The sequence below is a fragment of the Suillus paluster genome (genome assembly GCF_016628075.1).
Source record: "Suillus paluster strain FC165 chromosome Unknown EDB91scaffold_62, whole genome shotgun sequence".
NCBI classification, from domain to species: domain Eukaryota; kingdom Fungi; phylum Basidiomycota; class Agaricomycetes; order Boletales; family Suillaceae; genus Suillus; species Suillus paluster.
The window spans coordinates 98,871-122,508 of NW_024537622.1; the positions used below are offsets into that span (position 1 = coordinate 98,871).

General features: G+C 49.8%; 7 protein-coding genes across 7 annotated transcripts; 4 read left to right on the plus strand and 3 right to left on the minus strand.

The window, feature by feature from the left end:
* Positions 1–1,551: 1,551 nt before the first annotated feature.
* On the minus strand, positions 1,552–2,766 carry EDB91DRAFT_1058584 (uncharacterized protein; the record flags this gene model as incomplete). Its single annotated transcript, XM_041314172.1, has 2 exons — positions 1,552–1,623; positions 1,678–2,766. 2 exons carry the CDS (start codon positions 2,764–2,766, stop codon positions 1,552–1,554), a joined length of 1,161 nt encoding a protein of 386 aa, XP_041173602.1.
* A 410-nt stretch (positions 2,767–3,176) lies between these two features.
* Positions 3,177–8,018, minus strand: EDB91DRAFT_1153701 (uncharacterized protein). Its single transcript, XM_041319532.1, has 10 exons — positions 7,772–8,018; positions 7,598–7,717; positions 7,438–7,549; positions 7,082–7,378; positions 6,939–7,025; positions 6,759–6,890; positions 3,801–6,708; positions 3,658–3,749; positions 3,487–3,604; positions 3,177–3,431 (listed from the first exon to the last, which is right to left on the minus strand). The coding sequence occupies exons 1-10, from the start codon at positions 7,990–7,992 to the stop codon at positions 3,307–3,309; spliced, it is 4,212 nt and encodes a 1,403-aa protein (XP_041173603.1). The 5' UTR covers positions 7,993–8,018; the 3' UTR covers positions 3,177–3,306.
* A 1,017-nt stretch (positions 8,019–9,035) lies between these two features.
* On the plus strand, positions 9,036–10,967 carry EDB91DRAFT_713982 (uncharacterized protein). Its single transcript, XM_041328182.1, has 3 exons — positions 9,036–9,410; positions 9,465–10,567; positions 10,618–10,967. Exons 1-3 carry the CDS (start codon positions 9,351–9,353, stop codon positions 10,874–10,876), a joined length of 1,422 nt encoding a protein of 473 aa, XP_041173604.1. The 5' UTR covers positions 9,036–9,350; the 3' UTR covers positions 10,877–10,967.
* Positions 10,968–11,058: 91 nt separating this feature from the next.
* Positions 11,059–13,901, minus strand: EDB91DRAFT_1058601 (P-loop containing nucleoside triphosphate hydrolase protein; the record flags this gene model as incomplete). The annotated part of the gene is made up of 14 exons (XM_041314173.1): positions 11,059–11,625; positions 11,679–12,015; positions 12,075–12,135; positions 12,195–12,353; positions 12,446–12,502; positions 12,559–12,709; positions 12,757–12,929; positions 12,985–13,124; positions 13,185–13,239; positions 13,289–13,358; positions 13,406–13,530; positions 13,582–13,701; positions 13,752–13,804; positions 13,855–13,901. 14 exons carry the CDS (start codon positions 13,899–13,901, stop codon positions 11,059–11,061), a joined length of 2,115 nt encoding a protein of 704 aa, XP_041173605.1.
* A 1,405-nt stretch (positions 13,902–15,306) lies between these two features.
* On the plus strand, positions 15,307–18,021 carry EDB91DRAFT_1305304 (major facilitator superfamily domain-containing protein; the record flags this gene model as incomplete). The annotated part of the gene is made up of 17 exons (XM_041325036.1): positions 15,307–15,603; positions 15,691–15,791; positions 15,845–15,944; positions 15,995–16,137; positions 16,192–16,262; positions 16,311–16,421; positions 16,472–16,600; positions 16,658–16,842; positions 16,891–16,928; positions 16,981–17,024; positions 17,082–17,177; positions 17,209–17,262; positions 17,309–17,450; positions 17,508–17,566; positions 17,617–17,663; positions 17,714–17,832; positions 17,890–18,021. Exons 1-17 carry the CDS (start codon positions 15,579–15,581, stop codon positions 18,019–18,021), a joined length of 1,596 nt encoding a protein of 531 aa, XP_041173606.1. The 5' UTR covers positions 15,307–15,578.
* A 1,412-nt stretch (positions 18,022–19,433) lies between these two features.
* Positions 19,434–20,167, plus strand: EDB91DRAFT_714047 (uncharacterized protein). The gene has a single exon (XM_041328183.1). The coding sequence runs from the start codon at positions 19,612–19,614 to the stop codon at positions 20,047–20,049; it is 438 nt and encodes a 145-aa protein (XP_041173607.1). The 5' UTR covers positions 19,434–19,611; the 3' UTR covers positions 20,050–20,167.
* A 1,088-nt stretch (positions 20,168–21,255) lies between these two features.
* Positions 21,256–23,437, plus strand: EDB91DRAFT_1058610 (major facilitator superfamily domain-containing protein; the record flags this gene model as incomplete). Its single annotated transcript, XM_041314174.1, has 15 exons — positions 21,256–21,358; positions 21,411–21,553; positions 21,607–21,677; positions 21,726–21,836; positions 21,887–22,015; positions 22,069–22,253; positions 22,303–22,340; positions 22,395–22,438; positions 22,494–22,589; positions 22,621–22,674; positions 22,721–22,862; positions 22,926–22,984; positions 23,035–23,081; positions 23,131–23,249; positions 23,300–23,437. Coding segments are annotated over 15 exons (1,479 nt in total), but the record flags the coding sequence as incomplete, so codon positions are not given.
* Between the last annotated feature and the right edge of the window lie 201 nt (positions 23,438–23,638).

The window sequence follows — 23,638 nt, forward strand, 5'->3', positions numbered from 1 at the left end:
CCTGTCCACTCGCCCCTCCTTTATGATCCCGCTCTACATGCCCACCTGGATAATCACCTCTCCCAATACGAATGAACGTATTCCGTGTCATGAAAACTGTCTACCGCATGTTGTACCCAGAGGCAGAGGCGCCCTCCACAGTCGACGAATTTGAAACAAGACACGTCGTGACTCTCGGATACGCATTCTCAGAAGAAAACCCAGGGCCCCCAGACTTATCAAGCCTTGTCATCCATTTCAATTCTCTCTTTTCTTTTTCTGTCATGTTCCGCGACATGCAGATCAAAGACCGTTGGCGTAACGGCGTGTGCATCTCCGTCCCCAGCGTGCTTGCACCGGTCATGATGGACATCTATGAGTTTGCTCTCGCGAGGTTCGATATACGCTCTCGTCAGTAGTACACAACGACGGAGAGCTATTTTGCACGTAGTATATGAAAGCAGCTGCAAGTGGAGGTGAATATTGATTTGTATTCGTCCGCTATCATGACGTCAATCGAGCGCTGTAGAAATACTATCAACGCGTTTCACAACAGCAGGTTGTTGGTGGCACAGATACCAGTTCACCACCAGGCTTTTGGAAATGCACAATCTACGCCTCCGATCTTATCCACTACAACAGTTGCCAAGCTGCATCGTGCGAGTCTCATGACTGCCGTGAATCTTCTGAACTCCCGCTCGCGCAGTGCACCAAGCATCCAAATGAGGCGTTATGGTTTCCATGCCTCGAGCATCAGGGGTCTAAATGACTAGAAAACTGTCATAGGTGCAATTATTGGTGCTGCGCGAGGGATGTCTTGTATCGATCGTCCCGTCGACATTTTGTCCTATGCTTACTTACGGGAACACCATCGCGTGGATCTCTTCATGGCCTACATCCGATCCGCACGTGATCACCCTCCCAAGCACGATTGGTGCATGAAATGCGAGCTGCCTGGCTGGCAGAGGTGCCGAAACTCGCTATGTTGATCCGAAGTGCTCTATCTTGAGTGCGCAAGCGGTTGCGTGACATGTCTGTGTTAATCAGTGTGGACATGCGGCCTCTGTGCAGAGCACGGAGTCTTCATCTGCTGTCCGCGCTGCCACTGGCCGTTCTGCGACGATCGCCCGTATATTGACCGACGCAAACAGTGCCATCGCGTGAGCCTGTGCTACGGCTGCGTCGAAGAAGAAACAGATGTAGATCATCGAAGAGGTAGTGCCTCCTGTTATCTCGCCATGGTCACCGTGTGAGAGCTGTGAGGCGAAGGCTCGGGATCTTATGGGGGTAATGATTTAACTCAGACCCAGACCGAGGGGTAAGCACGCACATCCAAGTTGTCACCATGACGGAGACCTAGTGTGTTCACTAAAGCGCTTTTGTGAACGGAAGACACCTACAAGATTTCCCGACCAATGGAGCCGGAACTTTGACCTGTTCGGAAAACACAATCATACAGACATAGTGCATCAGATTCACTCAGGGTTCCAACTGCATGTTGTCCTTAGTGTAATGATTTTCAGCTCGTGACGAATACCATAAAAAGGCATCGCCAAAAATTTCCTTCCGTGTTTAAAACATCGCGTCAAAGTTCGACACAGAACGAGTCCGAGGAAAACGGTGTACTATGACAGGGTCCTCGTACTGTTTTCGATATGAGCTCAGAAGAGGACCATCGTTTTCAAGTTTGACACGCACCACCCAGAACGGCATATCCGCTACGATAACCTTAGCACCCTTCATTCTGCACTTCGCCTTCAATATCTCATAGTCCACCACCAGCTGCTCCGCATTCCTGTCACATGTCAGGACTCTAAGCTTGGGAAGCGCATCCACTGCTGTAATAATGGGCTGAAGCGTGTTGCGGTAAGTGTGATTTGGATTTCTGAAAGAAAGGTGCTCGATGGTGGGCGGGAGATCAGGCACTAGTGGAAAATGTGTGGGAACATGGTAAAGCACCAGCTCTTCCAGCGCAGTGCACATACGAAGCAGAGCAGCAGAATGTATGTTGTAGTGCGCGAGACGGAGGGAGCGAAGTCGCGGGGCATGAAGAGAAAGGATGTTTCGTTGTGTAGGACCTGGTATATCTCGCAGTTCTAGGATGCGGAGCGAGTCGGTGGACGATGCAAGTAACCAGGTTAGAACTTCTGGTGTTGGAAACCTCGACAACGCAAGATCATACAAGCAGACTTCTGCACTAGGTCGTTGCGCCAACTCTCCAGCATCGGTGTTCCTCCGTAGCACCGGTGTTGTAGCAGTGCGCCATGGCCACGCAGCAATCTCGTTGCCAATGTTGAGGAACTGGATATTGTTCCATGTCTTGAGGAGCTGGAAAAGGATGGGTGATTGGAGCCCACAACGTGCTAATTGGAGCGCTTTCAGTCTCCGCCCTGCATCTCCCAGCTTCTTCAGTATCTCTTCCTCGAACTCGTGTATTCCGTAGATGCTCAGCCCGAGCTCATACAAGTGAGGGCAAGCTTGCAGAAGCCTCACAAAGTCATCTAGACTGCATCCCCCATCCCACCCAATCGATACTTCGAGGGCCCGTACGCAGTCACCTAAGGATTTCCCCCGGATCGCTGAAGAGAGTAGTGCTGCATGAAACGTGATGGTATTGCGTGCTTCAAGGTTTTGTACACGGCGGAAGAGCAGGGATTGAGCGGGTCCTGACCAGGTTTTGCACACCAGTGCACCAGCTTTGAGGAGCGTGTAGTTTGGGGTGCCTAATGAGGTGTAGTACCCATGTTCTAAGATACATAATATAAGTTCAGGAGGAACGAAAGCCATCTGCAGAATCCGATATCCGTACTGAGCGCAGTGCTCAAGTGCTTCCAATCGCGAGTCGGAATCAGATATCTATGCGATTATTGAATTACAAGTATCTGTGACAGTAATGGACTGCAATGCTTGTTAGCACACAAGTCGAAGGGGACGCTGCAGCCAATAAGGTATGGATATCCGATGGCAAGACCGAAGAAGTAGTGGGTGGAGTCTGGACACTCGGCATCTGCCACATGACCTGCTGAGGCCTTCAACACTCGTGCCTATGATAATCAATGAGGAACTTGGTTCCAAGGGTCAATGTTCTCATTGCTCAACTGTTTCAGTTTCAGCATCAAGTTCTGCCAGCTCGCAAGATACCTATACCGCTAGTTATCACCATTATGAGATCGCCTGACAGAGTGGCCATGTCACCGTCGCTCAGAAAACTCAACATTAGTGAATCAACTTTTTTTCCGATACTAAACACCAAAATCAAATCTAAATAGTCCTGTGGGTAGTAAAAAGTGAACAACAACACATTCCAAGCCGACTCGGGACAAATGTCTACATGCGAATAATGAGCTGTTTGATCGCTGACATCCACAGGCCAATGTCATCCGTCTGCGAGCCACGAGTGAGAAGATCGACATGGATAGACAACGCAGCATCTCTGTCGTGCGCCTCCATGGCTGTTGAACAACGCTTGGATGAGAATCGCCCAAGCCATTGACGCAGAACACGTACCTCTTGCCAAGACAAGCAACTGGTCAACCACAGGCTTGGATAATGTTTCACAATTCAAAGCATCGAATAGAGAGTTGGTTCGGCGCTCAAGGTCATCCGCCATTCGCCGTTGTTGCGGCTACGGAAAATAATCAGACAAGGTCCTCTAAATCACAAAAAACAACCACGAACTGGAGTCGTCTGCTTCATCCGTATGACTTGCTCGCTAATGATATTGAAGACGGGCAATGCAGACTCGGGGATATGAGCTCGGTCCCCTGGGGCTAGAACCAATAGTCAGCCACGTGCCTCCTGCGTTCATCGAGATAACGTACGATATTTTGGTGGCGGTGGACCTTGGCGAGAACGTGGAGGCTGCGCGGCGCCGGCACCTCCGGCTGATGCAGCTCCAGGAGGTCCCTGCTGAGAAGGCAGGCCAGCAAGCGGATGCGGCGCAGGAGCCACTCGCGGTGGACCTTGTGGAAGATCATGAGGCTGTTGCTGCTGGACTTGACCAGGAGGAAGCATGTATGGACCTGGTGGTGGTTGCTGAGCTTGGCCGGGAGGAGGTGCATAGGGACCTGACGGCGGTGCGGGAGGACCCTGTCCAGGCGGAGGCGTTGCGTATGGTCTAGGTGGGCCAAGAGGCTGCCCGGGGCCACGTGGAGGACCAGGCGGTGGAGTGGCACGTGCATACGGACCAGGAGGTTGGAGCTGGGCAGGTTGCATGGACGGCGAGTACGGACCAGGACCAGACGGAAGAGGAGCATGCTGTTGGGGAGAAGACATTAATCGGTGTTGGGGAGGTTGCATGCCCTGTGGATGAGCAGGGGGTCCAGAGGGAGGTCGAGCATGAGGGGGAGGCGGTGGGTGCATCATCCGCTGTGCAGGAGGTAGAGGGGCCCGACTCTGCACGCTCGCTGGCCGTGGTGGAGGGGGAAGTGGAGCGTTCTGGCCATGACCATGCCCAGGGCCTGTGAATGGAGGGCCAGGAGCAGGAGGTGACGCGATTCTTGGAGAAGGAGCATTGGGGAAGGGTGACATGATTGCCTGAGGCTTCTGGAGGTTCAGCGAAGACGGGGCACAACGATCATTGGTCATCACTGGAGGATCGTTCCAGCCCCTGATTTGCATGCGTTTTGGCGGGCCAGAGGGAGGGACAGGACCATGGGACGGAACTGAAGTGGGGTGGATTGGCCTGGCAGCAGCGGGTAGAGGATATGGATCATAGACAGACGGCTGAGAGACGGGTTGAACAGGCGCATATGAGCGTGGCTGAGTAGGGACAGCTGGAGCAGATGGCGTGTAGTTGACGTAGCCCAATGGCACAGTGGGAGCAGCAGGTGCAGGGACGGGTGGAAGAGCAGCACGGCCGGTGCCTGCAACTGGAGCAGCTGTGCGCCCTCCAGAAGCCATCAATAGACGCTCCCTGACTCCTGCGCAGTCCAATGCAGACCCCGTGTAATCAGCCGGCGTTAACTTCAAAAACGCAACAGCCTCCTTCACCAAACCCTGAGAACTGAGCACGTCCGCATACTCAAAGTAGCGATCATACAATGCGCCGAGCTTGTACGTCTTGGCATCGGCATCTTCACCTGGTACCTGTGCCAGATCGCCATCCACGTACTTGGTGGCATCTCGGAAGACGGTCACTTTCTCTATGAAAGTGTGCAGAGCGTGGGCATGGGCTGTATACCGCGAACTGCTGAGCCGATCTTGATCATCCAATAACTCCTCCTCCTCCTCGGCGAGCTCCTCGATCCAGATGTTCAACAGTCTCTCCAGCCTTCCTGCGGCGAGGTATGTCAAAGTCGCCGTCTTCCTCAACTCGAGGGCATTGTTATCGATCTCTGCATCGCCCTCACGCATCAGACTGCTCTGGAATTCCAGCCTGCTTCCAAGTTGCTCCGCAAGGTTCGAGAATTCCTCCTGGCTCGCGAAGGTACACAGCACCACAAATATCTCTTGCCATTCTTGAAGATCGGCGTTCTGGACGATGTCCAAGAGATCATTGGTGACAATGCTCTGGAACAGACGAAGATAGGGATGAGATGTCGTCCGCCGTTCAAAGTAAGCCTTCTGGGTGCGCTGAAGAAGATCTTCACCACCCTTGATCGCGAGCAAGATAGCGTCCGCATAGCGTTCAGCAGAGAGACACAACGAAACAGCGGACTCAAAGTCGCCAAGCACCAGTGCTTTCGTCACCAACCCATCCGTCTCACTCTCGTCAGAGGGGTAGATCCTGAACGTGTTGTTCTTCAGGTTCTCGCTTGCTATACTTGAAGGACCAGACCCAATGGTGGCAGCGACACTCGAGTCGAGACCGTAGTTAAGATGAGGCACCTCGAGTTCGGATGCAGCGCCAATTGAACTAAAGAAGTCAGCACCCGCATCCATTTGGGGTGTACCAAGGGCACCTTCATCACCGAAGAGACTTGGAGCAGTTGTCGTAGATTCACCGTCTGTGACTTGGACGGCGTCGGATGCAACGCTGGCGCTCACCTCCGAGGGCGTCTTTTCAGCACCCATTGTCGACAAATCTTCTTCGCTGCCATCGTATCGTGCTTCTGGTTCCGCAAAAGACACCACTGGCTCGTGAGGTTTCGCAGCATCTGCGCCGACTTCATCCACGCTGTAACTGGACGTGTTGAATGATACACTCTCCTTCAGCTTCGCAACTGCTTCCTCGACGCGCGCCTTGACCTCCTCTTTAGAGTAGCCTAGCAGAGTGACAAGTTCATCCCTCGAATTCGCACGGAATAAACTGAGAAGGGCCTTCCAGCCATCTTCACCAGCCTTCTCCGAGCTAACCCGCTCTTCTGCGAACGCGCTCAAGGTATCATTGTCCACGGCTTGTTGCAGCTTTCGTGCCCGGTCGACAATATCCGTCTCTGCGATAACCTTTCGGATGTGCACGACGCTGCTCTGGTTCTTCCCTGAGGCAGCAGGTAGGTTGCTAACGCTTACGAGCTGTCCACCGAACCCAAACGAGCAGGAAGATGGGCGACGAAGCCACTTAGGTGGTTGTTTAAGACTGAGCGTTGGAGCCGTGGTACGGGAGTAGCCTGGGTCGTCAAATACATCTGTTCCATCAGGTTTTGGGGTCGCAGGAGGGACTGTAGCGTCATTCATAGACTGAATGGAGTGGATCCCAACCGTGCCATCGAAGAAAGCAGTCGCCAGAAGATCTGGATTTCGTGGGCACCATTCCACTTGGAAAGCCCAATTACCCGCAGAAGGGAGCTATTGAAGGATGAAGTTAGAACAGCAGACTCCAATAAATCAGGCCATACCTCGCCGATGATCTCAGATGTCTGCGGGTTCCAACAGAGGGCGCGGTTGTCCTTTCCGCACGAAAGTAAGAGGTCTGCATCATGCTTGCACCACGAGAGCGACAGAACGCCCTTCTCGTGCCCCGTGAGGATCTAGTGGGGTGCATTAGCAATGAATGAATGGAGTTATTAAGAGCGTACTTTTTCCGGTGCGCGTGCATTTCGAAGATCCCAAACCATGATCACGGGAGACAGGTCATCCTCGGATGCGGTCACAAGGCGCGTTGCCTGCATTGAAATCCAATTAGCTCCGAGGTGTCACAATCAAAATTACGAGCGCCTACATTGTCAGGGTGCCACGCAATGGCACTCATGCCGCGTCTGCCACCAACGGCCATTCCACTACCAACTCCAGTTTGGCCTGAAAGCGTGCCCGCACCACCACCGTATGCGAGGGCAACCACCTCACGTTTCCCTCGCAGATCCCATACGACAGTATATCCAGTGCTGCTAGCACCCGCAAGTACGTATTGCACCTGTTGGTTCCAAGCAACAGAGGTGATCTCGTCAAGCTTTGTGCTTCGTGTGCCTGGCGTAGGAGAATACGGCTTCGACGGGTCATTGAGATCCCAGATATAAACCTATTTGTTGCGACGAACGTGTTAGGGGGAGAATGATTTGCTGAAGTAGATTTGCATACCTCGCCATTGATGGCACCAGAAGACAGAAGATTCGTCTGTATGGGGTTGAAATCAAGGCCACGAACGGGACCAGTATGGCTGGTGTTGCGAAGCATCAGAGATTCAGAAACACTGCGCAGAATAATTAGCTGATGAAACCCCGTATGAAGATGTGCGTACTCGGCATTAGCAATGATTTTTGCTGGATCCCACAGGGCAAGTTCGCCGTTTTCCATGCCAGCTGCGATGACACCGCGTGAGCGGTCTCTATGGACTTGACCCCATGCAAGACGGTTGAACCTATGACAATCATTTTCACGGACTTCTATTGTTGCACGCGACTAGCACGCTCACCTCGAGCTGTCGGTGACCGCGCCCTTTGGGGCAGGCAATCCATCTCGTCCGAGATCATATTCGTTCTTGTCCATGAAATCTGGTTGCCATATCTCGAGCTGAGATTCATTTGAGAAAGACTCATCGAGCGCGCCAGCAACAGAACCAGTCGCGATAAGTGGGAGCGCCGCAGTCGGTGACCACGCAAAAGTGGACGTCCTGTAGATTTCTTTAAGCTTCATGGCGGATGTTTGGGTCAAGCCGTTCAAGACGTGTCAATATCCACCAAAACTTGTCCGCAGGTTTCGTACGAAATATTCCACATTTGGTCCTTTAATTCGAAATATATACTGAATTCGTCGCTCGTATGCATTTCCACTTGACTGTTTTTCTGCTGGTACTTGCACAGACTTGCGCTCTATATACGACCTGACCACCCGTCACTCGGCAAAATGATATTCATGTGCTCGGATGCTGCTTGCTGGTTCGCGCACTTCCAGGAAAAAAACTTCCAACTCGTGCAGGATGATGCCGTACTTGTGACACTTAGACTTGGCACAACATGTTCTCCTCGGGAACTTACCTCGTCAATATGTATACACCTATCGATGTAGTTGGGGTCTCCTGAAGATCACTGTGTTATCACCCACGGAATTCATACTGCCTCACCTCTCCCTTGCACTCCGTAGCTAACGGATAACCACTTCGTTGTACATCAAACGTGCTCAAGGCTGAACGCCTTCATCCGCAGCGCTTCCATACGTCTTGCCTCGATATGAGGTGTTGGCAATTGCTAGCAGTGGGGGTCTCGTCTTCTATCGCGCTAGCTTGCATTCTGAGCCATCTTGATCGGCACTCTGCGATGTGGCTCATTCGATCGCGAGGAGATTGAGTGAGATGCTGGTATTGTCGCTCTGATTCGTCGGCAACGTCGCCCTTTGACCCTGGGGTGGTTCTGCCCTGTTTCATTGGCGAATAGTGAAGACGGCGAGAATCATGGAGAAGCTCGGGAGCATTCGCTTGATCGGCGCTTCCAGTTCCGAAGTCCCCCCGCAAGTTCAAGTGACAAGTTTGTATCCTCCTTCGCTTCGTTTGCTTAATATAGTCATTTCTCCAGTCAGACTCGTTAGTCTGACGTCTTACTTCAAAGGTACGCTCTACTACGATCAACTCCCCGGTTTCAACCCTGGCACACCGGAATCATAATAATAAGGTTTGTGTACTCTCAGGCTCCGGAACAAAGCAAGATCACGAGAAGATATGGCTCCAAGCACGCCACACATCTAGGTGTACTGCCACGTTGATTTCGTACGAGCGGTAAAAATGGTTGAACCTGTTTTACTTTGGGCCAAACTGCCGCTCAATCACTGGCCAGCCTGTATTTACTAACCATGTTTACACTCACACTATGTATTGTGCCCATCGTCCGTAGGTAAACTGGATCTCATTTCTCGCGTACGCATCAGACCGCGTGTTATACAACCTGTTTGTCTCGTGTACAGAGCCTCATGGATACCCTCGCCAATGGACCTCTTATGTGTTCCACCAGGTTAAAAGCTGCATTCACAAATCACCCGTGTAAGAGCCTCACCCGCTCACAATGTTTCCCCCCTCTTTCAATCCCGCTGCCCGACCTCCCTCCCGTAGTGGAGCAGCCAAGGTGCGAAACGTGTTTATTGACCATGCATCATGCTAATTATGCTGTGCTGCACAGAATTATTTCCTCCCGGTCCCGTCCGGTTTCTCTGTCCAGGTCTTCAAGGCCCCGGCGATGTCTGCACGTCCATACGCGGCGAAAGTGGACTTAGACTACCGCCCTATGGCACGGGCGGACTCCCAGTCCAGACAACAGTCCGGACACGTTTCACGCCAGCAGGAACCCACGAGGAAGCTATTAAAGGCTCCTCCAGCCGAGGAGCCTAGCTTCGCGAAGCGATCGTACGAGCACAAGCCTAGTTCCGGGAGATACGCCATTCACCCTGGACCTGTGCCCGACACATACATCTATGAGCGTTCGATGTCGTCCAAGTCTGAGTACCCGTACTCACCTTCTGATGTAACGAGCGAATGCGACTCTATATTCTCGGTCAACACACAGATCTCCTCCGGCTCATCGAGTAGCAGTGTCACTGATAGCCCACCAAATACACGAATGCTTCAGATCAGAGCTGCATCGCCAAGCTCTGAGCACTGTCGTTCGCGTTCGCCCCCTTCGTACCACCACAGAAGTATGACAACTTTCCCACAAGGGCATGCGTGCCCTCAATGTAATGAAGCGAGTCCCCCGTCCAGAGCATCATCTAATAAGGGGGACTATATCCCTTATCCTTCACGTCCACTCCCTACGCCTCCAGTTGGCGCCAGAGTACGTAAGGATAGCATCCTCCTGGCGAGTGAACGGTCTATGCCAAGTGATACCCGCCAGCACTCGACATTGCTCAAGCATGGTGAACGCGTGCCATTCCCAGCTCCGCCAGTGGATGAGCAAGGGAGAGGTAGCACAGGCACGCAGCTGTCGCGCTCAACGTCCCTCAAAGGGAACCTCTCTATTGCTATCCCACCGCCTCCGGGTTTAGACTTAGTCCCCGGTGGACATTACGAGTACCCTCCTTTGCAGGGACCCGTACTGGATAATGAACCGATTTATCGTCCACCAGGCGTGCCACATCGCCGGAATTTTGATGGCAACCAGACACAGCCGCCGCGGTCGCTATGTCCTATTCCACTTGCACGATCTGTGCGGTGGTGTGATGACTTGATATGTCCATCCCCTATTTTCCCGGGTCAGAGAAGAAAGGGATTCTTCAATCGCAGAGGGTTTGTCGCACTTTATTGACGTGTATGAATGCTAACCTCAAGTACTTCAGAGACCAACTCTGGCGAAATGACGGTGCTTACAGGCTACCACCGCCAGGAGAGGCCTACCCTCCTGATCTTGACGGCTATCCCGAGCCCGGAGAGGGGTGGCAGAATGAGGAGGGAACTCGCATTGACATCGGTCACCGTTTGATACCAAAACCTCCCCTGCGCTCTGTATTGAAGCCAACGAATTATAAGAGTCAGGATGGTATTATCGCTGGTTACCTCACCGCAGTCCCCTCCTCACCGACCTCTGACGACGAGTGAAAATCGAATGTATCATGTGTCCGCTGCCCCATTCGCTATTTAACACGGACACTCTTCAAAGCGCACTTATTGCCTTCGATGACTCGCTCCTTTTACACGTTCATGTGCTCGCCACCGTTTTATCGGAGCTGGTATCTGTAGCATTATGATGATGATAAGTTACATGCTTGCATGTTTGTACACTAGTCTGACGAGAGAGATATAACCTCATGTTCCTCCCCAATCGTCCCTCTACTTGACTTGGCAGGAATTTCCTTCACCTTGTCTCCACCCGTTCGCCGTTTCTTGGTCGGCTGAGCGGGTCTAAGTGAGTAAGCCCAGTCAGCATCAGTATCGTCAGCATCGGACTCCTCAGCGTCAACGAGTCTCATCTGGCTCGTAAAATCCTCTCCATCGATGTCATCCGCCTCGTCAGGGTCCGATACGTCTTCATAAAGCCTTTTCTTTCTTGGTGGGACTGGTTTCCGAGTCTGTGACGGGCCACCAGGGGTGTCTTCTTGAAGCTCCAAAATATCAGGAGATTGCCTGTCAAGAGCGGCCTTTTTGCTCTTTGCTTTACGCCCATGTTTCCTGAAGGAGCATTGGATTCTAGGCCCGCCCCCGTTCACGACATCTTCACGAGTGAAGCGGGTGAGCCGAAGTGCTTGATTACCGGGTGCGACGTAAACATTCACGGTGTATGCTGTCGACAAAAACGTCTCCTTGAGGTACTGGGAAAGAAGCATCTGCACAATCAACGACTCCATGTCCTTTCACAATATCTCAGATCCAATCAAACTCGCCATGGAAAACGGGAACTCACGTCCTTTGACAGCCCCACTTTGCCGCCAGCCACAGAATCATAGTCAATCTGTATCTTCTCTTTAGCATTCCGACGCTTTCCGCCGCCACTAGTTTCGAATAAACCGCCAGCCAGACCGCGTGCCAGGTCACTGAGGCCAGCAATGGTCAGCCGCCCGCCACTGCTCTCTACAGCTTCGACTATCTTTAGAATCTGCCACGCTTCAACTGTAGCATCCTTGTGTTCCACGTTGTCAAGTGGCCTCGTGCAGTTATCACAATGACCACATCGGTCCATTGCATCTGCTTCGTTCGTGGTCCATGAGGCCATAGAGAGATCGGATGATGCCGAAAAGTACCTTGAATGATCACAAACATATTTGTGAGGAAAATAGATATTAGTACGAGTTAGGCTTACTTTGCAAATAAGATCTTGCGGCATTCTTGCATATCTTGGGCGAAACGTAACATGTCATGCACTATGAGGGAGGCGGGGAATTGCGTGATGGTTCAATTCAAACGTGCGGAGATGGCTCACATTTTGTTGAACCGTCCTGATCGCTGTATGTAATGGAAGCCTGGCGAGTAGCATCTTGTGGACGATAGTACAATACGCAGTCCGCGTCTCGGCCATCTCGTCCAGCACGTCCCGACTCCTGATAGTACCCGTCAAGAGACTTCTGTGAAATGGTAATCACTCAATGGATACACAGAGCACTCCTCTGAAGCTCCACGAACCGATATCTTGGATGTCATTTTAGCAACGTGAAAACTTCCGAAGTGGACCACGTACAGTATGGTGGAGCACGAATCGAACGTTGCCCTTGTCAATCCCTAGGCCGAAAGCTACCCCGAAGTTGATCAGGGCCGCAGGTTCATGTGATATCACACATGAGGCGGACCTATTGTAGCACAGACCACCTGAACTTTCCCTTCCCTCCACTGCGTGTGCAGCCTTTCTTTCTGCCCATCCTCGATATTCGCATGGTAGACGCCCGTTTTAATGCGGCCGTTGCTCACCGCTTGGATGCTTTCAGCAACCGACTCTGCATCCTTCAACGATATGAATTCAATACCCGCGGTCCCGTGGATTAAAATACCTTCTTCGCAAGGCAATATATAATGCCACTGTCATCTCTGTGATTCTGCAGGATGTAATTCGACATTGTTGCGATGACTTCTTTTGCTGACGATGGTTTTGGTAAGACAGTGTAATGCAGATTTTTGCGGTACAGAGGTGCTGAAAAATACACCGTCCCATCTTGTGGGGCAGCTGTGCGTAACAGCATGTTGTTTTAGCTGTCAGCACATTCAAAAAGGACGAATACCTTTGCCATCTACCACCGGTTTCATTTTGAGAATTTTGAGAATATCTTGGAGGACTCTCGGGGGGCAGGTTGCTGACAATGCGAGAATGGGCACGTGAGGAAAGAACTGGCGAAGAACGCTCAGTTTCTTGTAGTCCGGGCTAATACGCGATTAGTGATTGGTGAGTTTCTTGTATACCTGGAGGGGATAAAGATAGTACCGAAAATCGTGGCCCATTTGAGATGCGCAGTGAGCTTCATCAATGATGATCCGAGCTTGTGCGAACTAATCATAGGATTTCATGGTTAGAGGCTCAGAACCTACCAAGCTTTCCACCCTCCACGAGCTTCTGCAGAAGAGACATAAACGTCTTGCTTTTAGCTATTTTCTCTGGCTGCGACATAAATCAGCACGATATCATCTTTGAAGCTGCTGAATTACCGTGACATAGCACAATTTAATATCCCGACCGTGCTGTCCCCGAGACGATGCCATGGATGTCAGTCTTTGCTGAATTTCATTTAGTAGGGGACGCGGAGTTCCTCCTGTCAACATGACAGCTTCGACTTAAAGGACATCGGCATTAAGAAGAGAATTTCAGATAGAAGTGAACACACCTCCCGACTCTCTCAGATGTAGAATCTGATCCGTCATCAGGGAAATCAGGGGAGATATGACCAATGTACAACCTGGCGTCAGGAGGGCAGGCAGTTGATAGGTCAACGACTTTCCACCTCCTGCAACAGCGCATTAGCGACGGGAAAGAAAGCGTAGTCTATCGCCTTACCCGTTGGCATGACACACACGATATCTCGACCATCCATATTAGCGTTGCAGACACTATTACCGGTCCTTTTAGATCCAGGAAGCAAGTGGAGCACCGCACTTACCCTTTCTGACACAGTCGAAAGTCACCGATATTGAAAACCTTCTTCATTGTTAACTGTAACTGCGTTGACCAGTCGAAGCTAACTGTATAGTCGACTGTAGCAGCTTTGCTCTTGCCCTTAGTTCGGACAGCGTCATTGAGCCCCCCGGGCGGTTGTACAAGGTTGATACGGTTGTGTTCTCGAGTAAGCTCCTTCTTTTCCGCCATCAAGGTCCCCCGTAAAGCGGTCAACTTTTTGATCTGCTCGTCTATGCCTTGTATTTCAACCTCTAGAGAAGACAATCGGGTCTTGACATCATGTTTCTGAAGATACGACGGTTTCTCCGCCGATATGGATGGTCCTGCAATGTTAGCGGGTACTCCGTGACATTGGTCCATGAGCGTCATCTCAAGAATGCCCTCCATCTGCGAGTTAGGTGTCAATGAAAATCATTTGAAATTGGATGGGCCTACTACCCACATCATCTGATCCGACATGATCTGAAATGTAGCTCGACTTTTTGCGAACCATATGTCGTTGTACTGCTATGTGGGGCACTGCCAGTGGCACTTGAATCGTCCTGCGTGTCTAGATCAAGAGGCAACAACTAGACAAGGTGATGTCAGATGTCGCGGTGAAGATAGAGCCTGGAACGTGAGAAACACTGAGAGTGGACGCGACGCGTATATTTGAAATTGAATCGAAGCGGCTTTTGTTCTCTACCTCAACCTTGTTTGGTCATAATTGCAATATTGAGGAGGGAGCCAACCTTAGGATAGAGAGCTGCAGGCGCGACTGATGTGCATCCGAGTTCGTCAATCTTCCAGCTGAATGATTTCCATGAGCCCTACTAGTCTCAGAATCTAGTCCTGCTGGTTATCGTGCGTCTTTGTTTCTTCCTAAACTCTGTCCCTGATATCACAGCTGTAGTTCCCGTCAATTCTAACGTCTGCCAAATAAACTTTTCCAGTTCGCGTCTTCCCGCCTGCCTCGTAAATCTCTGGGGCCTCCAGCAGGATCACTGAGCCGCTCATGCGTTGGTTATCGGGCCGTCGTTCGTTTTCCGTGTAGTGACATGGTCATGAAGCTTAAACATACCCAGCGGCCCGAAAATCCCTAAGCCCGAAGCAAGCTTTTCTGCGGATCAATTCCGTCTGGTCACACGATGAGGCTTTTTTTTCTTATCTGAAACTTCCTTGCAATGACCCCATGACTCCCTTTCATTGACTAGTGGCAACCGTCATGCTACAGATAGCTTTGACAATCTGATGATGACAAAATCGTTCGAGTTGACAGGTTCCACGAATAAAAGCTTGTTGTCTTGTACCATGATCCATCATATTAGCTCCATTCATCGCCCTTCTCTGCAGAATTGTCAAGAATACGACAAGCATGTAATCGCAGGTGCCCACTCATTTATACTTATGAATGCACCAGACGACTTCATCATGTGCCCATTCCCTCCACCCACCCGGTCATCATCACCGAGCCAGGATCCCTCCTACTGGTGACGTGTCCAGAGGTAACAACCGTAGAGCAATCATGTAGGGATTCACAATGCCATGGATCTGTGGTTTCTGGTGCTCACGCTTCCGAATGGACTCGTGCACTCATGTCGTCCTCGGCATCTACTCATGTTGACAGTGTCGGCTGAGAGTCTATTCTTACCCTCTCTTCCCCGAGACAAAGACAAAAACACTCTCGTGACGTTCTCGTTATAGTGCGAAAGATTATTGATATTACTCATGCATAGGCCTTGTGGTTTAATGGGTGAGGCATCTGGTCCGCTACGGGAACACCCTGAAACACTGACAATTTCATTAATCCTCCCTCATTTAAAACCCAACTTGCTTTTAGTAACGAAAGACCAAGTTGCAATGATAGTGAACGACACCGGTAAACGCATCGGCTCATCCTCGTGTACTACCCATGTTCCACAGGAGCAAGAGTTGATACTCGTAAGTCATTGTCATATTACCATTTCACATTCAAGACCGTTTACACTGGCCAGATTAAATTTGACGAAGGAGACCCACGCGACCCAAAAAATTTCTCTTATGCGCGGAGATGGGTTATCACGCTGACGGGTTGTGCATTCGCTGGAATCACAGGTGACCTCGGGTTTCAGTGTTGATGCCATTCCATCTGATAGTTGCGACAGCCGCTGTAGCGTCATCTTATTCAATCAGTTATGAGTCAATGATGTCAGACCTAAATTGTACTCAACTTCAGGCGACCCTGGGATTGAGCTTGTACGCGATGGGTTTCGGGATTGTCCCTTTGATTTCTTCGTCATTCAGCGAGGTAAGAACTGACCATTTTTGACACCGTTGAGCGTCAAGTGCATCTGTGTATTAGGAGTGCGGCAGAAGACCCGTTTATATCGTCTCGTCTGTTTTGTTTTTGCTCGCTGAAGTTATGAATGCGTTGTGAGTCGTCGTGTAATTGTTGCAGCAACGGGCGCTCATCACTGGCAGGGCGCCAAACATACAAACCGTGATCGTGTCGCGTACACTCCAAGGAATTTTTGGCTCGACTGGTGCGTCCTTGGTCGGAGGTAGCATCGCTGATATATGGCAGCCACATGAGTAAGGCAAGATACCTGCGGTAGCTCCCTTACGTATTGACAATGTTCCAGACGCGGATTGCCGATGTCGCTATTTGCGTTCTCATCAATATTCTCTTTCGGCCTCGGGTCAACATTTGGGGGACTCATTGCTGCGAATCCGCACCTCGGTTGGCGGTGGGTGCAATGGGTGCACATCATGTTTGTTCAAAAAATTTTATACATCCCTTTGAGGATCTCTTTTAATATGATTATCAGGTTCACTGGAGCATATGTGCTTGATGTCATCCTGATGATGAGCGAAACCCGTTCATCAATTGTTCTAGCTCGCATCGCGAAGGACACCAGAAAGATGACCGGCGACCCCAGGTATCGGTCCAGCGCTGAAATTGACAAACCGAGCATGGCATCTCTAATCAAGACGTCGTGTACACGGCCATTGTGTACGCAAAGTTATCTTTTGTGGAGTTTTCCTAACCATACAACTCCAGATTTACTCTTAACTGAACCTATTGTGCAGAGTTTCAGTGTCAGTGACTAACATTTTGCACCCTCGATGGTGGTTGACGTCATTTGATCAGCTTTGGTGTGGCTTGACTTGGGGGATCGTGTACTGCTTGCTCGAGTAAGTGCCATTGGCTCCTGGATAGAAGGTAGTCGCTAAAGTGAGTTAAAACGAAAGATCCATCACCACGGAGTTTCAGTCTGTCTACCACTTCAGTGTCGGCGAGACAGGATTGGTATTTCTGTCTCAAAGGGAAGTCATTCTATTGCATATGTGCGCCGCATCTGATCTTTCATTTTAACAGTATCGGAGCTATCTTAGGTTTTATGGCGAATGTGTATCAAGAAACCTTGTACCGGTAAGAAAGTCAGCAGAAGACATTCGTCGTGGCTTATGGGACCCAGAAAATACTTTGCGACAAAGGGCCAAGAAGCACGACTATACATGGCATGCGTCGCTGCTATCGTCCTGCCCGTCTCAATGTTCATCTACGCGTGGACGGCATCACCTAGCATTCATTGGATAGTCCCCCTGATTGGACTGACCGTACGTCGCAAACAAGTAATCTCTCAACGTGGTCTCCCTGATTCGTTGAGTTTAAAGGGTTTTATGTCTGGCGTCTTCGTGATATTCCAAGTTTCATTTTTGTATCTCGCAGATTGGTATGCATCTTACCACATCTGTCCTGCAAATATTCAAGGGCTAAACCTAGCTACGGTCCATATACCTCATCGGCCCAAGCGGGGCAGAGCTTGGCTCGTGAGTCTGTGCTTTCTGCTCATTTATTCTGCTGAACTAGTAACTACAAGGAAATACAATGGCGTTGGTATTCCCGCTCTTCACACAACAGATGTTCGCTGGTATGACATATAAATGGGGACTGACTCTCTGGGCCCTGTTATCCGTAGTATTAGCGCCAACTCCATGGGTGGGTGATTTTGCGTCCGTATAGGGAATTTTTTGAACATTTTGAACGTCCATGCAGGTCCTTTTCTTCTTTGGTTCAAAGATCCGCTCTCATAGTAAGGTGTCACGCAAGATTCTCGAGGCCGAATCACAACAATTGGACGGCGACAGCACTGTTGCTTCTAGTCCTATTGAGGAAAAAGTAGTATGAAAGTGAGACGAATTCTTGCTTGTCATACCAAAACAGCTGTAAGGATGCTTCATGTGAATGTCACGACTTGGCTAGACCCGATATATATGCACCCTCCAGAGATGATTGTAACATCTTGTCAATGCAGTAAAGTAGACAACATTATCCGTGTTAACACAACGGTCTGGGAGCAGCGTAGTAGAAACCCGTGATGCCTAAACAAGAAGTCAATGTAATGCCCCTCCTCCCAAAGTATGCAGCATTCTAACTATCTGTCATCAGGTAAATGTTCACTGCGGGCGCTCAGCGAAAATCGTCTTGAAGAATGTAATCGCGGACTCCTAAACGCAGTGTAGAAATATGAGTATCATTAGTCGTTTGTATGAATGTATACACGCTTCGTCAAAGGTTTGCTTCAAGCTCGGACGCTCCAGCATTCGCTCAAGGTATTTCATGAATTTAGCAATCTTAGGCCCCTTTAGACTCGGAAGGCAGTTCTTGATCAGAAATGACAAGAGCAGCAGGGGGAGCCATGGAAGGCGTGATCTAATTGACAGATGATGATCCAGAAGCCATGATGCACGATGAGCTGAAGCCCAAATGAAAGCGAGAACCATCAATCAAGAGGGGCGTCCCAAACCCAAGGAACAACAAAATCACGCCAAATTCCGGTTATTAAAGTAACCTTTCCTGTCATCCAGCTTCGTCTATCGCAGAATAAACATGGAGGTCATACACACAGTGGTTGGGCTGGGACCGAGCGTTAGCTCGGTTCGGACGCTGGCGAGATTGCCGCTGGGTGGGCGGGAAAACTCGACATGCGTGCTGAGTGAATGACCATTATATGCATACTGAGATACGAAGCTAGGAGTGGGTATTCATGTACGGGTATTTATGTCTATAGACAGTACGAATACTGCGATGCATACGTTATTAAAATTTAATTTCTGGGCGTGGAGGGTGGGTGAAAATATGCGAGCGAGCGAGGATAACGTGAAACGAGCGAGTGGACTGTAAGGTGTAGTGAAGAAAGGAAGCTGGGACGAAAAAGAAAGGCTTGCCGCTCAGGCTCAGCTGGACGTGTGGTGCCGGTTCCTTCCGAGCACTCAGGAACCAGCACCTTTCGCATAGCTCAGCTGACGGAGATTTTTATTCCCAAACCTGTACCCTTGTCGGGTCCAGGAATTGGCGTTAGTATGTCATTGTCAATAGCATGCCACGCAAACCTCATCAACCAAGTTCACAGACGCCTAGTAGGTCCAGTCATCACACCCGTCGCCCTCGGACATGCAGGTCAAGTCTGTATCGATCTAACTGTGGTCCCACATACTTATCTGTTCAGACTCCAGTGGGCGACTCGGAGTTCTCTAAGAGAGTAACAAATTAATCACGGTATTTCCCCTTTGCAACTTGAATTCAACTGATCATTAGGTGCGGAAGAACCGTCACGCACCCCAACCGCGAGTGTGATGATGAAGTGCGTTTGCGCGTTCAAAAACGATGCAGAGTCGTTTCGTTTCGTCTACCGTCTCGTGGTAGACACTTTGAAATTGACTAGCTACAGTACTTTTCTCTCATGAAGTCGGCGCAAATCTACTTGTTGTATCGCTAATGTGGTGCAGAAATGCACATTTATCCTGCCTGTCTACCTTGGCCACGGCAAACGGGACAACATCGGCTTTCCGAACACGTAGTTGCAGCGTTGTTTTTACACTTGCTTTCAGGTCGCTGCCTTCCCTGAAGAGTATCCGAACTACCCGCAAATGCCTCAAGTATTGCTACCGCTGCCCTACTGAGGTGATGCATCATCATGCTAGTGACCTCCCACCAAGGATACAAGAAATCCTACGAAGGGTGTTGAAGGTTCTGATTTCCACAATATCAATAACAGACGTATATTCAGGCTGCCCTTTCTGGGATTGGGTTGGGTTGGGCCTGACATATGGTTCCACCATGGTGGTCATTTCTCAGTGTTTCTCCAAAAGGCGCACATTGGTGATGTCTTCGTCGCGTCTGGTGCACCCTGGGTACTATTATTCAAGATGGTGAGAGCAAAAAACTCTCCCGGTTTCGTCGCTATCTGAATCTCCGGAGCCGCAAGCCATCTGAATGAATGCCATCAACCCTGGGCTCAGAATCCAGAACTACTAGTAACCATCTTTATTTCCGCTTAGACTCTGCTCTTGGCATTGCAGCTATAATAATTCCCGTCAGTGAAATTACACATCTAATTGAACTCTTTCAGGTCGTATCTTTTCGTCCGCCGTAAATCTCTCCACCAATGGGCCTACTGCATTTGTACAGTGGCTGTCGCGACTCCACATAATAGAACTCAATACTAATCCTTTGGTTATCGGGCCATTACGTGTATAGTGACAGCTTACACGTACGCAGGCGGCCCGAAAGCCCCTGAGCGCGAAGCAGGCTTTTCTGGACATACGTTTGTCTAGTCGCACAATGAGGCCTTTTCAAGCGGAAATCATACCTTTTCTTATCAGACACGTCCCTTGCAACGACCCCGAGACTCCTTTTCATTACCTAGTACCAACTGTCTTGCTGTCCTGTGTCAGGGTTCATCATGTTTGCCCCATTCATCCGCGTTCCTTTGTACAATCAACAAGAATATACAATTCCAGGTGCCGCTATTCATACGTATCAATGCACCTGACATGTCACCCTCTGCCAATTTCCCTAATTCCCCTCACCCCATCCGGTCATTCCATCACTGCACTAGGATCCCTCTTACTTGTGACAAGTGCAGAGGGAATAATTGTATAGCAATCATGTAGGGATTCACGATGTCATCGATCTGTGGTTTCTAGTGCTCATGCTTTCCCAAGGGACTCCTGTATACGTGTCGATCTCGGCCACACCCATCTACTCCAATGAACAGTATCGGCCGAAAGTTTATCCTTCATCGCCTCCCCGAGGCGACCTGTGACGTTCTCGTCATAGGGGAGAAATGATATTACTCATGCATGGGCTTTATGGTGTAATAAGTAAGATATCTCAGTACACTACAGGGAAAGACCCTGTTATCTTGTCGTTTTTTCAATCTTATCGATCAATCCTCATCGACATTTAAAGGCCAATACAGCTTCTGGTACTAACAGACCAAGTTATGATAATGGACGACACCGGTAAACGCATCAGCTCACCCTCGTGTACTACCCATGTTCCACAGCCGCACCAAGAGTTGATACTTGTAAGTTATCGTCATATTCCTTTTCCACATCAACGAATGTTGACATCAGGCAGGTTAAATTTGACGAAGGGGACCGACGCGACCCCAAAAACTTCTCTTATGCGCACAAATGGGCTATCACGCTGACTTGTTGTGCGTTCGCTGGAATCACAGGTGACCTCGGGGTTTAGTGTTGGCGTCCTTCTTTCTAATGTGTTTGCACCAGCGGCTGCATCGTCATCTTATTCAATCAGCTATGAGTCGATGATGCAGGACCTAAATTGTACTCGACTTCAGGTGACCCTGGGACTGAGCTTGTACGCGATGGGTTTCGGGATTGTCCCTCTGATTTCTTCGTCATTCAGTGAGGTAAGACCTTATCAGTTTGATGTCGTTGTCCAGTAACTACATCCACATTTTAGGATTGTGGCAGACGGCCCGTTTACATCGTCTCGTCCGTTTTGTTTTTGCTCGCTGAAGTTGTGAATGCGTTGTAAGTTGTCGTGTAATTGTTGCAGCAACGGGCGCTCATCACTGGCAGGGCGCCAAACATACAAACCGTGGTCGTGTCGCGTGCACTCCAAGGAATGTTTGGCTCGACTGGTGCGTCCTTGATCGGAGGTAGCATCGCTGATATATGGCAGCCACATGAGTAAGGCAAGATACTTCTGGTAGTTCCCTTACATATTGACAATGTTGCAGACGCGGATTGCCGATGTCGCTATTTGCATTCACATCGTTATTCTCTTTCGGCCTCGGGTCAGCGTTTGGGGGCCTCATTGCTGCTAGTCCACACCTCGGTTGGCGGTGGGTGCAATGGGTGCACGTCATGTGTGTCCGCTCAACTACATGACGTTAAGCATCGCTTTTAATATTCTTCTCAGGTTCGCTGGGGCATTTGTGCTTGATGTCATCTTGGTGATGAGCGAAACCCGTTCATCCATCGTTCTTACTCGCATCGCGAAGGACACCAGAAAGACGACCGGCGACCCCAGGTATCGGTCCAGCGCTGAAATCGACAAACCGAGCATGTTATCTCTGATTAAAACGTCGTGTACACGACCAATGTGTACGCAAAACAATTTTTTGCAGAGTTTTTCCTGACCATACAACTCCAGATTTACTCTTAACTGAACCTATTGTGCAGAGTTTTAGTGTCAGTGACTACCCTTTTGCACCCTCAATCGCCGTTGACGTCATTTGATGGCAGCTTTGGAGTGGCTTGATTTGGGGGATTGTGTACTGCTTGTTTGAGTAAGTGTCATTGGTTTCTGGATAGAAGTTACTTCTAAAGTGAATTCAACGAAAGATCCGTCACTACGGAGTTTCAGTCCGTTTACAACTTCAGCGTTAGCGAGACAGGATTTGTATTGCTATGTCAAAGGAAAGTCGTTAGATTACATATGTGCTTCGCATCTGATCTTTGATCTTAACAGTGTCGGAGCTATCATAGGCTTTATGGCGAATATGTATCAAGAAACCTTGTACCGGTAAGAAAGTCAACAGAAGACATTCGCCGTGGCTTATGGGACCCAGAAAACACTTTGCGAGAAAGGGTCAAGAAGCACGACTATACATGGCATGTGTCGCTGCTATTGTCCTACCCGTCTCAATGTTCATCTACGCGTGGACGGCATCACCTAATATTCCCTGGGCAGTCCCTTTGATCGGACTTACTGTACGTCGCAGACAAAGGTTATTTCTCAAACATGTTGAAATTCCTGATTCCTCCGATTCACAGGCTTTTATGTCTGGCACCTTCATAATATACCATGTTGCATTTTTGTATCTCGCAGACTGGTATGAATCTCTACACATCTGTCCTGCAAATGTTTAATGGATATACCTAGCTACGGTCCGTATACCTCATCGGCCCAAGCGGGGCAGAGCTTGGCTCGTGAGTCTGTGCCTTCTGCTTATTTATCCTGCTGAACTAGCGAACAAAGGAAATACAATGGCGTTGATATTCCCGCTCTTCACACAACAAATGTTCGCTAGTATGACGTATAAGTGGGGACTGACACTCTTAGCTCTGTTGGCCGTAGTTTTGGCACCAACACCATGGGTGGGTGTATTTGTATCCGTGCAAGAATTTTCCAACGTTTTCATATGCAGGTCCTTTTCTTCTTCGGTTCAACGATCCGCTCTCATAGTAAGGTCTCTCGCAAGATTCTTGAGGCCGAAGAGCAACAATTGGACGGCGACAAAACCGTTGCTTCCAGTCCTACTGAGGAACACAGTATAGAAGTGTAACGAATTCTTGCTTGGCATATCACGACGGCTGTACGATCCTTCATGTGAACGTCACGACTTGACCCCCGATAGATATAAGTATGTAGATATGTGTACACACCCTCCAGAGATGTTTGTGACTTACTAAAACCTGTGAGATATATCTGCTTCACGATGCGGTCTGGGAATCAGCGCATTAGAAACCTGTACGGCCTGATCAAA